The sequence below is a fragment of the Porites lutea genome, chromosome 1 (assembly GCF_958299795.1).
Source record: "Porites lutea chromosome 1, jaPorLute2.1, whole genome shotgun sequence".
Classification (NCBI taxonomy): Eukaryota; Metazoa; Cnidaria; class Anthozoa; order Scleractinia; family Poritidae; genus Porites; species Porites lutea.
Genome location: NC_133201.1, coordinates 59329359 through 59341792, shown reverse-complemented (window position 1 = coordinate 59341792; position 12434 = coordinate 59329359). Strand labels below are relative to the sequence as shown.

At 39.3% G+C, this 12434-nt stretch overlaps 1 protein-coding gene across 4 annotated transcripts in view; it reads right to left on the bottom strand.

Moving 5' to 3' along the window:
• Window positions 1-12434, bottom strand: part of LOC140923550 (uncharacterized) — a 64804-nt gene that overhangs the window by 4832 nt on the left and 47538 nt on the right. For all 4 annotated transcript variants that reach the window (XM_073373634.1, XM_073373627.1, XM_073373649.1 and 1 more), the window contains 11 exons: window positions 7965-8036; window positions 7420-7505; window positions 5529-5649; window positions 5087-5151; window positions 4613-4762; window positions 3682-3723; window positions 2910-3003; window positions 2511-2588; window positions 1927-1996; window positions 910-1089; window positions 69-201 (listed from right to left, as the gene is read on the bottom strand). In XM_073373634.1, the coding sequence (XP_073229735.1) occupies window positions 69-201; window positions 910-1089; window positions 1927-1996; window positions 2511-2588; window positions 2910-3003; window positions 3682-3723; window positions 4613-4762; window positions 5087-5151; window positions 5529-5649; window positions 7420-7505; window positions 7965-8036 (1091 nt within the window). The remainder of the gene's footprint in view (window positions 1-68; window positions 202-909; window positions 1090-1926; window positions 1997-2510; window positions 2589-2909; window positions 3004-3681; window positions 3724-4612; window positions 4763-5086; window positions 5152-5528; window positions 5650-7419; window positions 7506-7964; window positions 8037-12434) is intronic.

Genomic DNA, 12434 nt, shown 5'->3' with positions numbered 1-12434 from the left:
TCGAAGGAAGTCATGTTTTTTCACAAGTAGGCAATTTTAACCTTGTTACGATACTTCTGTTTACTTACTTTCCTCCTGCATGTCCGTCGATGGAGTTGGATTTTGTTGATCCTGTTGTCTTTTTGTGCATGGCCCAGTTGATGATTGGTGACTTTTTTATCGGATTTTTCCAGCGCTGTTTGCTAGGAGCATTATGTACGTCTGAAAATACATGAGAACAAGAAAAAAATTAAAAAGATTGACAGTTGGTTCATTGATTCCACACTCAATGTTTTCTTGCGGGTTAATTGATAAATTAACTTCAGGTCTTCGTAATCATCGCGAAATGACAGACTTAGACAATTTAACTTGTAGAAAACGAGGAATCGATTCAACTTTCTCTGTGAACAAATGTTAAGCGCCATTGGCCTGAAACTAAAACCAAAAGTATATACTGCAGCAAGAAATTGACCACAAGCTTTCCTTCAAAATTCAACACTAAAAAGAACGTAATAGTCATTATCAATAAACGACGAAAAAAGCAAATATCTAGCAGTATTTCACTTCGTAGTGTTTACATGAATACTTGCTTCCCGCGGTAGTGCGTCATTTACGCGGGGAATTTTCGGCAAATCCGCTCTTCTGATTGGTTGTTCTATCGTCCCCATCAGTCGCTTCTTTTGAACTTGCTGACATAATGCATTTTTCCCGAGCCATAAGAGGCCTTAACTAGGCTTGGATAAATTCTGCTCGTAAAATGGCTTATTCTGCCTGCCGGCACTGCTCGTAAAAATCGCTTATTCTGCTCGAAATTCTGCCGGCATAATTTATCCAAGCCTAGCCTTAACGCGCTGATAAAAGCGGCTAGTTTAACCGCATCTGACCTCTCCGCACTCTTGTTGCCTGTGTGAGTAGCTCCCCCCGTCTCACCTATAATGACTCTGTTGGGAATTTTCCTGTTTCTCTTCAATATAAACTGGCACTGTGTCTCTGGCGACAATGGGTCTATTGAGGGCAACTGCTGATCAAAGTCGAAAGGAAACCCATCTTCATCTGTCAGGGCTGCCTCCCTCATGTGATTCATTTTTATCGCAAAGGGAAACTCATGACCTGCATTGAGAAAAAGCAGTTTGTTGTTAGGTAATCTAATTTTTAAAATGTTTTGCAATCAAATTTTTCTGTTATACATACAAAGTTAAACATGTCAAGTTTTAGATTATGATTCTATAGTGTATTATTATTATTATTATTATTATTATTATTATTATTATTATTATTATTATTATTATTATTATTATTATTATTATTATTATTATTATTATTATTATTATTATTATTTCTGTCATGCGTTTTATACATGAGCCTCCGGCTAGGATACTCGCGGCAACCCTATCTATGACACTAATAAATTGATTGATCGATTGATTGACTGTTTAAAAAAGTATTTGCTATCTTAGTACTTAAGCAGAGATTCCAACCCTGCCGTTTTGGCCGGAAACCTCCCGTTTTCGCGAAATATTCTCCGGGTTTTTGAAACTCTTTCTAGTCAAAGAAATATAATGCATGAGCCTGCTATAATTTTGGGCGCGGTAATGCACTGATGTGATAATGAACAATAGGCCTTTTAGCTTCCACTGTTAAAAACTCCACTCTTTTCTATTGACTGTGATCTCAAAATGCAGGAAATGGCACCTTAGAGGCACATATCTTACAATTTGTCCCGGGAGAGCATGCCCCTGGACCACCCAAGAGGCTCGCGCCTTTGCCGGCGCTCGCGCCGCTCCACAAACCTCTCTTTCTATCAGTTGACAGGGTTAGAATCTCTGCGTTAGCTTGTTTAAAACGATTATAACTCAAGGCATTGAATCAAGGACTTTTGTATTGGGTTTGGGAAGCCAGCCTAAGGTGCTCAAGTATGGTTTGTTAATTCAGTGTTTTATTACTCACCTATGAGTGGATAAGCACCGTCCTCCTTCCCTGAAAGAACCCAAAGCTGGTATTCGGAAACATCTTCAGTCTGAAAAGACAAGATACAGTCGAAAAAACTTTTATCACGCTTGGCATGCTGTTCATGTTCTTTCAGTGGAACGAAGTGTATATACAAACCTTAAATCCTCGGTTGAGCCCCATCTCTCAAATAAGCACCCTCCCCTTTTGAGGGGAAGAGAGTTATTAAGCTCCTCTTCCCTTCCCCCCCCCCCCCCCCCCCCCCATAAGCTTCATTCATTCATTCATTCATCCTCTAGTGCATTTATTGCTCGGTTTCGCTTACAACGAGAGAGGTAGGGTAACTCTAGAGTGAGGGCGATCCTTTCGGATTGCTAGTGTCACTCTGCTGGACGGCTGTTTTGGCTGTGCGGAGGTCGAGGATAACCCTCATGAAAGGCTAATGACTGGCGCGATAAACTCTACAATTAGCAAATAACTAGCTTTAAGTGTACAAGACAAGATAGCCCTACCTTTTAACGTCTCTATAATAAAGGAGGACTAGCTCCCTCCATCTATGCAAACATGGCCTAAGAAAAACTCACCTGTGCGTGAAACTGCGTCAGAGACATCTTAACAACAGTAGAAGCATCGTCCATGTTGGACACAGTAAAAGACTTCGACTGGGAAGATAAAAAAGTTGGGAAAGAAAAATCGAATCAAACTTGTAATCAGGTGGCCCTCACTACGACCTTCTAACGCCTGGTAATGTGTAGACTAATGATCCTAGGAGCAGGGATTACGGGGAGGGTAGTGGCAGGGCAAGATTAAGGATCCTAGCAGTAAGTATTACGGGGAAGGCAAGGGGCAGGCAATTGTCTCCAGTGAAGGAATTCTTTCGTAAGCATCTTTCACGTTTTAGCATGCGACACTTGCAGTGTTTGATTGTACAGGATCAATGTTAGTTATCAACGGCGGAAAGGGTTTTTAAGCGTGGTACTTACATAGCCAGATGAATCCGGTGAGTCCATATCTCTGTTATAAACTTTTAGGTTAACGGATTTAGGGTCTTCTACGTCCTTTTGCTCTTTAATATGTCTAAAAGAGTGCAAGCAACAGTGGTATGCGGTGAATAGACGAGTGTGTTATGCAATGTTTATTCATCAGCCGAACTCGGAAATACAAAGTAGAAGTCTCAATATCACACTTTCATCCCTTACGTAGAAAAAGCATGCACGGAAAAGCGGAACCTGTTGTTAACACGTAGACCACATTTGCTTTGTTTTATGTACTGAATAAGGGTCTATTCTCGGCTTTCTGGCTGGGATGGGATTCGCCTTCCTTACAGTGAATCCCAGGATTTGGTATATTCGAACATCTCTAACATAGCAGTCTTTCCGAATACGGAAGTCTAGGCATAGGTGTAGCCGAATGTGAAGAAAGTGGATGCGGACCGATTTCCATCTTTTCATGTAAACGGTTTAATTATTTATTAAATAGGAAATTGAACTTCCATGTGTTAAAATGCAAACCATTCAAGAGATAAACGCCCCTGAACACTCCCTTGAAGCTCGTGCATTTAACACTTACGTTATCGTTCAGTGTTTCCTTTCTGGATTTGTTCCTGAATTGTCCACGATCAAAATAACAAAACAGTAAAATGCATATTTTGATCGAGGTATGTAAAGAGTGTACTCGAACCAAAATAAATTGCAGTTAATTAGGAGTGAAAGGAAAGAAAATGACCATCCTTAATTCGTTCAATCTAGCACTTACTTTGTTAATGCGCTGTGCCAAGCTTCTTTTTCTTCTGACGAACTGAAAAAAAATTCATTTTTTTAAGCTTTGGCCTTTTACGGGGGCTGAAATACGCTCAGGAGGGACGAAGACCAACTAGACTAAACTAAGAGTAGCGTAAAGCTTGTATTTTGTTTACAAACGTAACTGATGAAACCACAGCAGCCACACGGAAATGTAGCACCGGTTCATCTTTTAAACGAGTGGAAACAACTTTCTAAATACGTAATGTTGAAGATGCTTAGTGATACTGTCGCCTGCTTCTCTGGGTAAAACGAGTGAAAAAATCAAATCGTCATGCTCGCTAAAAGTAAACGGCAAATACAGTCATGTTCCATGGCCGCATATTGAAAAAGAAATTTTTGTGAATGATTGTGTATTGTTAAATTGTTCTCCGTTTGACACAAGACACAACTAGAAAGGCGCAGGAGCGGCAAAAGTTAGATAACCGCATTCCAGATGGAATTTTATAAAAGACGATGTTCTAAGCATGACTGCAGTAGTAACAATTTCATTTCAGAGACTTTTACATCCTAAGAGACCTGAACGACTACAAGGAGGAGATTTTCTCAATACTAAGAAGTGCGCGCGCGTGAACCAGCGTCAATTTGGCGGGGAAACGTGATAGTCGTCGTCATTCTTCTACGAAAATTAGCGAGAATGTCGTGGTGGTAGAAACAAGTTATCAAATGTTAAAAGTTTTATCAAGTCTTGAGGTCGGGAGAGGGCTTAACCTCCTTCACTAAAGATAACAGTGCTAACTTTTCTGGTGAAAAAAGATACAATAAAGCATTCCGGGGTGTCTTTTTTTTTTTTTGACAACACGCGAAAAAACTTTAAATCAAATCTCGTACTTGTAGTCACAGTCGTTCTCGTCCTTGAATCTAAAGGTCTCTTTTATTTTTCTTACTTGAACGTGGCCACGAAGTTCGTGGTAGGCCAGCCGACCACAAATGATCTATCTAATGGTTTGGTAGTTTCACAGACGTCATCAAGACAGCTTGCCAACCAGATCTCGCTGACTCTTACACGGTGTTTAAGCTTGAATGACGACGTAGATCTGAAAAGACAACAGCACTCAACTTCGCGAAGACTGAATTCATTGGAATCAGAAAGTGTAAGTTGGAGAGATTTAAGACTACTTTTTTTAAGGACAACGGTGATAGGTCGACGACTGTCTACCGAAAAAAAAAAAGAATTCCCGATAATACCCTACTGGTGATAAATGAAGGGGATGTTGGATGTTGATAACTATTACAGTTTTCTTGCACAAACGGTTCAACCATGCACCTAGAGATGAAAAGAATGGATGATCAGCCAGCCCAAGGAAGGTTTGCGGGTGAAACATGTCTCAACGGGAATTCCCTGGACTTCAAGCACTCACCTGGACTTCGCGACCAACAAAATATCATCGAATAGAAATAAATGCCTGTCTTGAGAAGACATTCCCTTGAAAGAAGAAAGGAAACAATAGAATGAAGAAAACAAATAAAAATAAACAACACCGCATAATTATGTACGGATGTTTGGAGAGGAAGGCCATATGCAAACTATAATATGGGAGCAGGCCTTCAAAGTCCAATAAACTGAATAATTAAAAAATGAAATATTAATATTTCCTTCGCTTCTTATATAATATTTTATTCCGTGGGGCGGGAGTAAAGTATTCACGAACTGCGGTAAATGAAAGATATTGTATTTCGCTCTTTGAAGCGAAAAAAGACAGAGAACAATAAAGAAAGTCTCGGCCTTTGGAATTCGAAGGCTTCAAACCTCCTACCGTTCTCAGTTAGGAGAAGTACACTGCTGATCAAATGACCACTTACTGATGAGAGTTGAACGGGTCCTTCTCTTACAAATGTCCTGGATGGGACCAGTTCTGGTGACAATGGAGATGTGGTCTCTGAGTGGGTCTTCATGCGCATGCTCCCTGCGTCTATAGTAGAACTGAAAAAAGACATTTCCAGTTAATCTACAAGAAAATAAACTTGGCTCTCGTAAGCGACCATAAGCTTATTGATGGCGGTCGCTTACAAACGTTATTAGCAAAAAGGTTACCATATTTATTTAACGTAATATCAAATAAGTTCTTTTCTTCCGGCATTCGCAGTTAGCAAACCATTAGCGCTTACGTCATGTATTACCCTAAATTCGATCAAGAATTGAAGTTAATACTTTTATCCAAGGATTTACTTACAAGAACTTATAAACGGTAATTCAGTAGAGTGGTGGCAAGGAAAGCGTCAAGTGCAGTCTTCTTACGTTCCCTCTAGTTTTCAAAAAGTCTCGTCGATTAAGGTATGCAATCGGAGAAAAACTCGTTAACGACTTCTTTGTCTGAATTCAGTCAGAGCTTACCTAATATCCAAAACGTTGTATATTGTCTACAATTTGACTTTTGCAAGTGGACACCATTAGAAAACAAAAGTAGGGTAGTTATTTCACAGAACCGAACGGGCAATGAACCATGCAAGGTTTGGTTCTTACCAATAATAGATCTCTTCAGTTTGAAACAACCTCGGCCAAATTAAAGGCAATATGTCTTGAGCAATGACCACAATTTTGTATAACAGGAGGCGTATTAAAACTAAGCTTTTCCAGATGTTAAATTTTGATGTACAATGTCTACGTCTGCTTGTAATTTAGTGTGGGACCAGGCTTCCCAGTTAGGGAAAAAGGCGATTTTTTAAAGCCGTTTCACTCCGTATTTTGCCACTTTTTCTCCACAGCGGAACCAGGTCCCAGGCCACTTGTAATTTGTCACTTGAAATGGTCCTCACGCGACTTCATCTGAAGTACACTTTGATTAGACATACTTAAAATATTAGCCGGTCGTTAACAAGTTATACAAGTTTCATCAAGTACAATTACGATTGAGTGTCAGTTGTTACAAGAGCAAAAAACCGCTATGAGTGAAGGAATACTTAATTCTCGGTTGGTTAAACGAATTTAAACTGCGTCATATTCAAGAGCTCAGTAACTTAGGACAAGAGGAGTTTCCGAAACTTAACTGAATAAATACCAGGTCTTTGGCAAAAATGATGTTAAAAAGTTTTCAACAGGACGAAAAGATCCGTTTAAATATTCTCGATAATGATTTCACAGCCGTGCTTGTCATCAAAGTCTTAACGTCGAGTAGATAGTAGCACGTTCTAGAGATACTGAAACGTGTCCAAAAACATGACGCCTTCGAAAAGAAGTAAGGGTTTTACGAGTTTAGGGTAGCCATTCAAAATGGCAGTGACCTACTGCGCGATAAGTATGTAGTATGCAGTCAAGGAACATTCTGTCTATGACCAAGAGAAGAACTGAGTTGGGTCTGTACGCCAGGCTGACAGCTTCACATTACCGTGATGTTCCGGCTTATTGAGGCCATTCTTCTCAGTAATGATTTACATGCAGTACAGTACAAGATATGTCTAACTTTTCACTTTATCCAGAGGCACTGGGTCCGTAAAGCAAATACTTTTATTTTGAGGCCATTCATATTGAGAAGTAGGTTTGCACAGAAACTGTTATCATGCCGAGAAGGTGGGTTTGACTTTTGGCTTTTTGGTAAAATCGTTAAGTGTATCCTCTAAAACAAAAACTAACTAGCGGTACTCAGTTTTCGGCGGTGCTGTTTATGATGGTGAAGAAAGAAATTCCAGGTTTGTCCAAGTAAACGTGAGTTATAAAGCAGTACTTTTTTGTTATGCTGCACTAAGAAGTTTCTACCTTTTCGTGGAGTGTGTTTTTCCAGCCAAAGCCGCCTTAATTACAGTCGTTGGAGCAGAGCGTCGCCTCGAGGCTGCTTTGTGACGCTGTTGACATAAAAGAAAAAAGTTAAAATAGACGCAGAGGACCTTTAGGCGACGAGATGCCGGTATGCCACTTTTAAAAGACAAAAATCCACAGAGTTCACGGCAATCGACAAGGACGACCACGTCACCACATCACCGACTGTTGACCAGTCACTCATTTCGTTTGGGTGTAGAAATCGTATGGCGGTAATTTGTTCCTCAAACTAGTTTGCAAGCAGGCTCTCTTTTATTTTGTTCGTCTGAGACCTTAGCCTGTCGTGATTAAGGGAGTTTCCTTTCAGGTTAGCTGCAAACGTCACATGATATTCAATCTCGCTATATTGGAATATAGTGTACAGAATGACTCAACCGATAAAAAATCACAAAGGCCTCGCAGGGAAGACCGCTGGTCTAGCCTCATTGCAGCCTCGTAAAATCATTGGTCAGCCCTTCAACTGTCAACAAAGCTGAGGAACTCACATGTAAATTCTGTTTCTCTGACAGGCATAAATTGTCACTAGGAAATCTATCTTGTATGTCGTAGATTTTACACTATGGAGAGATAAAGAAGAGAAGATAATATTAGTCAATGAAATGTGTAGGACGCAAAGGGTAATGTCTACATTTTTGGAGAAACAATACTTTGAATTAACCACCCCAAATAGTCTAGATATCTTGGATTTATCTAAATTCAACAACTGCCTGCTTTTTAGAGCTCAGATCTCAACGAAAAATTATTAAGCGACACTGGGCAAAATAGCGTGCAGTCACCCAAAAGCCGTGAAAACAATAAACAGCCAAATAAGTTGTATGCAAAGGGCGGGTCCGACAGCAAGGAAGCAACATGGAATCCAAAATGTTTTGTAAGGGTAAATTAATAAAGGAGTTTCAATAATGCACGTTTCGCTTGGATTAAACAGTGACTTGAAATACAACAGCGTTTTTTGTAGGATACATAATGACCAGAAACTCGAGTTGTTTGCTTTGGATTTGCTGCTGCTAAAAATCATTCTCGCGTTCGTTTCCTCCGCTTGTCGCTAGATGTATGTCCTCACGCTTTCTTCAACGCGGTCACGCGAGCGAAATAAAGGGAAATCAAGATGTTATCATTATTACTATTCACAGTTTGATCCATTGTGTAAGTTGTTGAGTTACTAAATTGTTTAGAGGTTTACTAAAAACAGTTTTACGTTGCTTGAAAACAACTGGAGTAATGCGACTTGCGAACGCGATTTGTCAAAGTGAGTTTCAATCTACCTTGCTAAGATGAAGCATTTTAAAGCCAAACAAACTCCTTTTCGTTCAAAAACGATGGAAGTCTTGATTCAGTAACTATCGAAACTGATCTCCATTCTCAACAACATTGCACGTGATTAAGAAAAATAATGCCTCTAATGTTTCCATCACATCGTTGGGCATCTTGGAGAAACATCAGCGTACAACTGACCCTTTTAACGTGACGAAACAACGTAAAACAATAGAGGGAAAAAGGGACAACGAAACACGATATAAAACATCGATTCCATAAAATCGTCCGGTACCATTTCTTGTATATCAGTGATAAGTCTTATTTACTCGGGGTCCTTGTTTCATTGCCGTAAAACGTCTAAATGTATGAGCCCTAAATGGCAACAAAGAGGTAACCTGCGATGCACCTTGATACAAAGAAAAGTGTTTGATAAGGTGCTGTTTGTAAACGTGAGAAGGCAGGGAGGTTTTAAATAAGGTCTTATGGTTTGAGAGAAAAGAGTTTCCGTCGTCTATGAGTAAATGAAACCAAATACTAGGTAAGTTATGGAATAGCGACAAGAGGTACTTCAGAAGTACGATACACTTGACGATACGTGACAAGTAATCGATCATACGATGCTTGCTTGCCTACAATTAAATTGCAAACGATCGGGTTATTATAACAAGAAATCAGATACAAACCAGGTAAAGAGAAGTTGAAAAGTTAAGATGCGTGAGTTTATAGTATTTTGCGAGATAAAGTTAAGCACGGCTAAGCTTCTTCATGTGTTTACATGCAATACGAGGAAATCATGCCCGTAACGGATTAGACATTCCTTTATCATATCGCATGCCTTAAAAAACGGATGGGCAATCTCACACAACTGAATTAAAATGATAACAAAACTACTACGACGAGATAAACAAATGTGAAGCTATTCCAATGCGGAAATTCAAAACAGCGCGATATTCCAGGTGCGACCGACAATCAGGCTTGTAACGAGTAAAGAACCGATTATATTTCTCCTGACACGTGTCAAATTAAGAAAACTTGAACTTTTTAAAATTTTTGAAAGTGATCCAGTGTTTTTCAATGACAGGAAGAAGCCGAGAAATAAATAGCCCAATTTCTAGTTTAAATTAAAATATAAAAGAAAGAAAGCAATATCTCATGCACACATTTCTACAACAATCTAATGTTTAAGCAATTAAAAGCTGACCTTATTCCTAGAGATGATATTTTCTGAATTATATTTATTTAGATTTGAGCTCTTTTTTATCGCTTAGGCAAAAAAGCGCTCTTTCTTTTCTATTTTTTTTTTTAAAGGTCCTCAAACGTATCAGAAGTACTACGTTTCAAGAAAAATGATTATAGAGAAATTAGAGAATTGAATCATGAAACACCTTGACGGAGAGCGATGCTCAACACAGACCATTGTCATATCAGTTTAACAACATTTCATCGAACAAGTACCAGTTTAGGAGGAAGCATGTTAAACATTCGTATTTTAACAGCAATACCTGGTCTATATCTGTTCGCGTTTCGATGGCCCGGCGAACAACCACTGGACTTTGCGATGGCACAACACTCAGGGACACCGCGTATGACGGTGTTTGGGCCTTACGCAAAGGAACTTTAGTCGCCATAGTCTTTTTCGTTCGATGTACAACCATGAATAGCTGAATCTCTTATTCTGTGAGCTGGCCCAAATAATCAATGAATCGTCTCCGGTGATTCAAATAGGACTGGGCTGTGTCCGCTTTCAAGGACTGCGGAAAAGATGACAAAAAAGGCCATGCTTTCGTTGTAGATATATTTTCCTCAAGTGACAGATTTGGAATGCAATAGATATCAACTAAATAAATTCGTGATTGGAGATGTAACGTTCCAAGGAAGTTCGTGAAGTTTTGAAGCACCTCCGCGTTCCTCTCCTTTTCAGAGAAACGAGCTACAATTGATCCGGACAGATTATCGCTTTTAAAACCTTTAAATCCTTTTGCCCAGCCATAGTGTTTGCTTGGAGCTCGGAGCCCGCCCGACATTAGAGAGAATGATGCGTACGGCGGTCTGATTTCATCACTATCAACGAATGATAGAAAGTGATTGCATTTCTTGCATTTCAATGCCGTATTGCTTTCATGTGAGGCTGGAATTGAAATGAGCCTCATCCAGAATAAACTATATTTAAACCGAACTTTTTAAAGGATAAGTCTTTGAAAGGAAATAGAAATAAAATTTGAGTTTTAAGTATAGACTTGTATAACATACTTAAGAGTCTTAGGAATTTCACTCGAGACAGGGATAGCCCAAGACTTAAGGTCAAAGGACTAACTCAGAGCGCTTTCGTATCACGCGAAATGATTTTACACAACGGACCGAACAAACAAAAGCCAAAGAGAAACAAACAAATGTCTTTTCAGCGAGAATCAACACCTGTACTAAGTTAGAATCAAACTACAGCTTTCGTTTTTGGAGGAATGAATCGTTAATAACAACGGTATATTCAAGAGGGAACACATTCCAGCTATTGAGCCCTATCTGAAGGACTTAAGGATTCATAGAAATGTAAACATAAGCGAAATTTTGCGGGAAAAATAATTAGCTGAAGCAACAGAAGGATGAAGGAATTCAGGAAAGCTGTTAGTGGAGAAATGGAAAAAATGACAAGCACGACCCAGATTTATCATAGACAATCAAAGAACAGCATTTTGGGAATAATAATAAGTTTTGATAGCAATTATTAATGTGCATGAGTTCAGATTTCAAAATCAAATAATGTGCACTCTTTAGACGGAAGCATTCGCATTGTGCGGGAAAAAACATCGGTGCCCATATATATTCTGGCGCCAGCACGTCTAACTTAGTAGAGGTCTCTACAGAACAAAGCTCTCTTTATTGCAAATTGACTGTAAAAATCGCGCTGATGGGAAAAAGAACTCTTCTGCCGTACGTCTTATGTGGTTCTAACTTTGAGTTTAAAACCTGCAAAATTTGAATAAAATTATGTTTCACAACTACCCATAAGTCTGGAAAACACAGATAAGTTCGCAACATTTCAACTGATATTAGACAAAAATAACTCGTTAATTAATTAACGAATGCACTAAATTTAATAATAAATGTACTCAAATAACTTCTAAAGACAATATTAGGCTAAATGCACGTATAAAAAGGACCAAAAGAAGTCAACACTTTTGCTTGTTGCTTCAGACCACGAGGAACTCACAATGACCTCAAAACAAGGACACAGAAACGGAATCTTGCTTGAAAAGCAAAACAGCAAAAAGAAGCCGGTTGCCATGATAGCCAAGGAAGTTGAGAGAATTAAAGTGGCTCACAGCAATTTCAAGTTATGGTCTTTAACAGGTTACCATGGAAATTGATATTAAAAACCTTGCTTTTTAAAGGGGATAAGGTCCACTGTACATTGCTTTACGCAATTTCAGCACTGAAATATTAGGCTGATTTAGCAACAGAACGGGAACGTCATTTGACGACGGCAAAGCGCGCGAAAAGGACTAAATTCTACTTCCGGTGCCCAGTTTGCTGCTCACCCATTGGTCAAGCCAGTTGTTTGATTTGCGCGCGCCGTCGTCAACTGATGATCCCGTCCTGTTGCTAAATCAGCCTATTAGTAAGTACTACGAACTGTAGAAGAGTTCAAACGATACATAGAAAAACCCGGTAAAAAGTAGCCGGACGAGCATTTAGGTTAATTA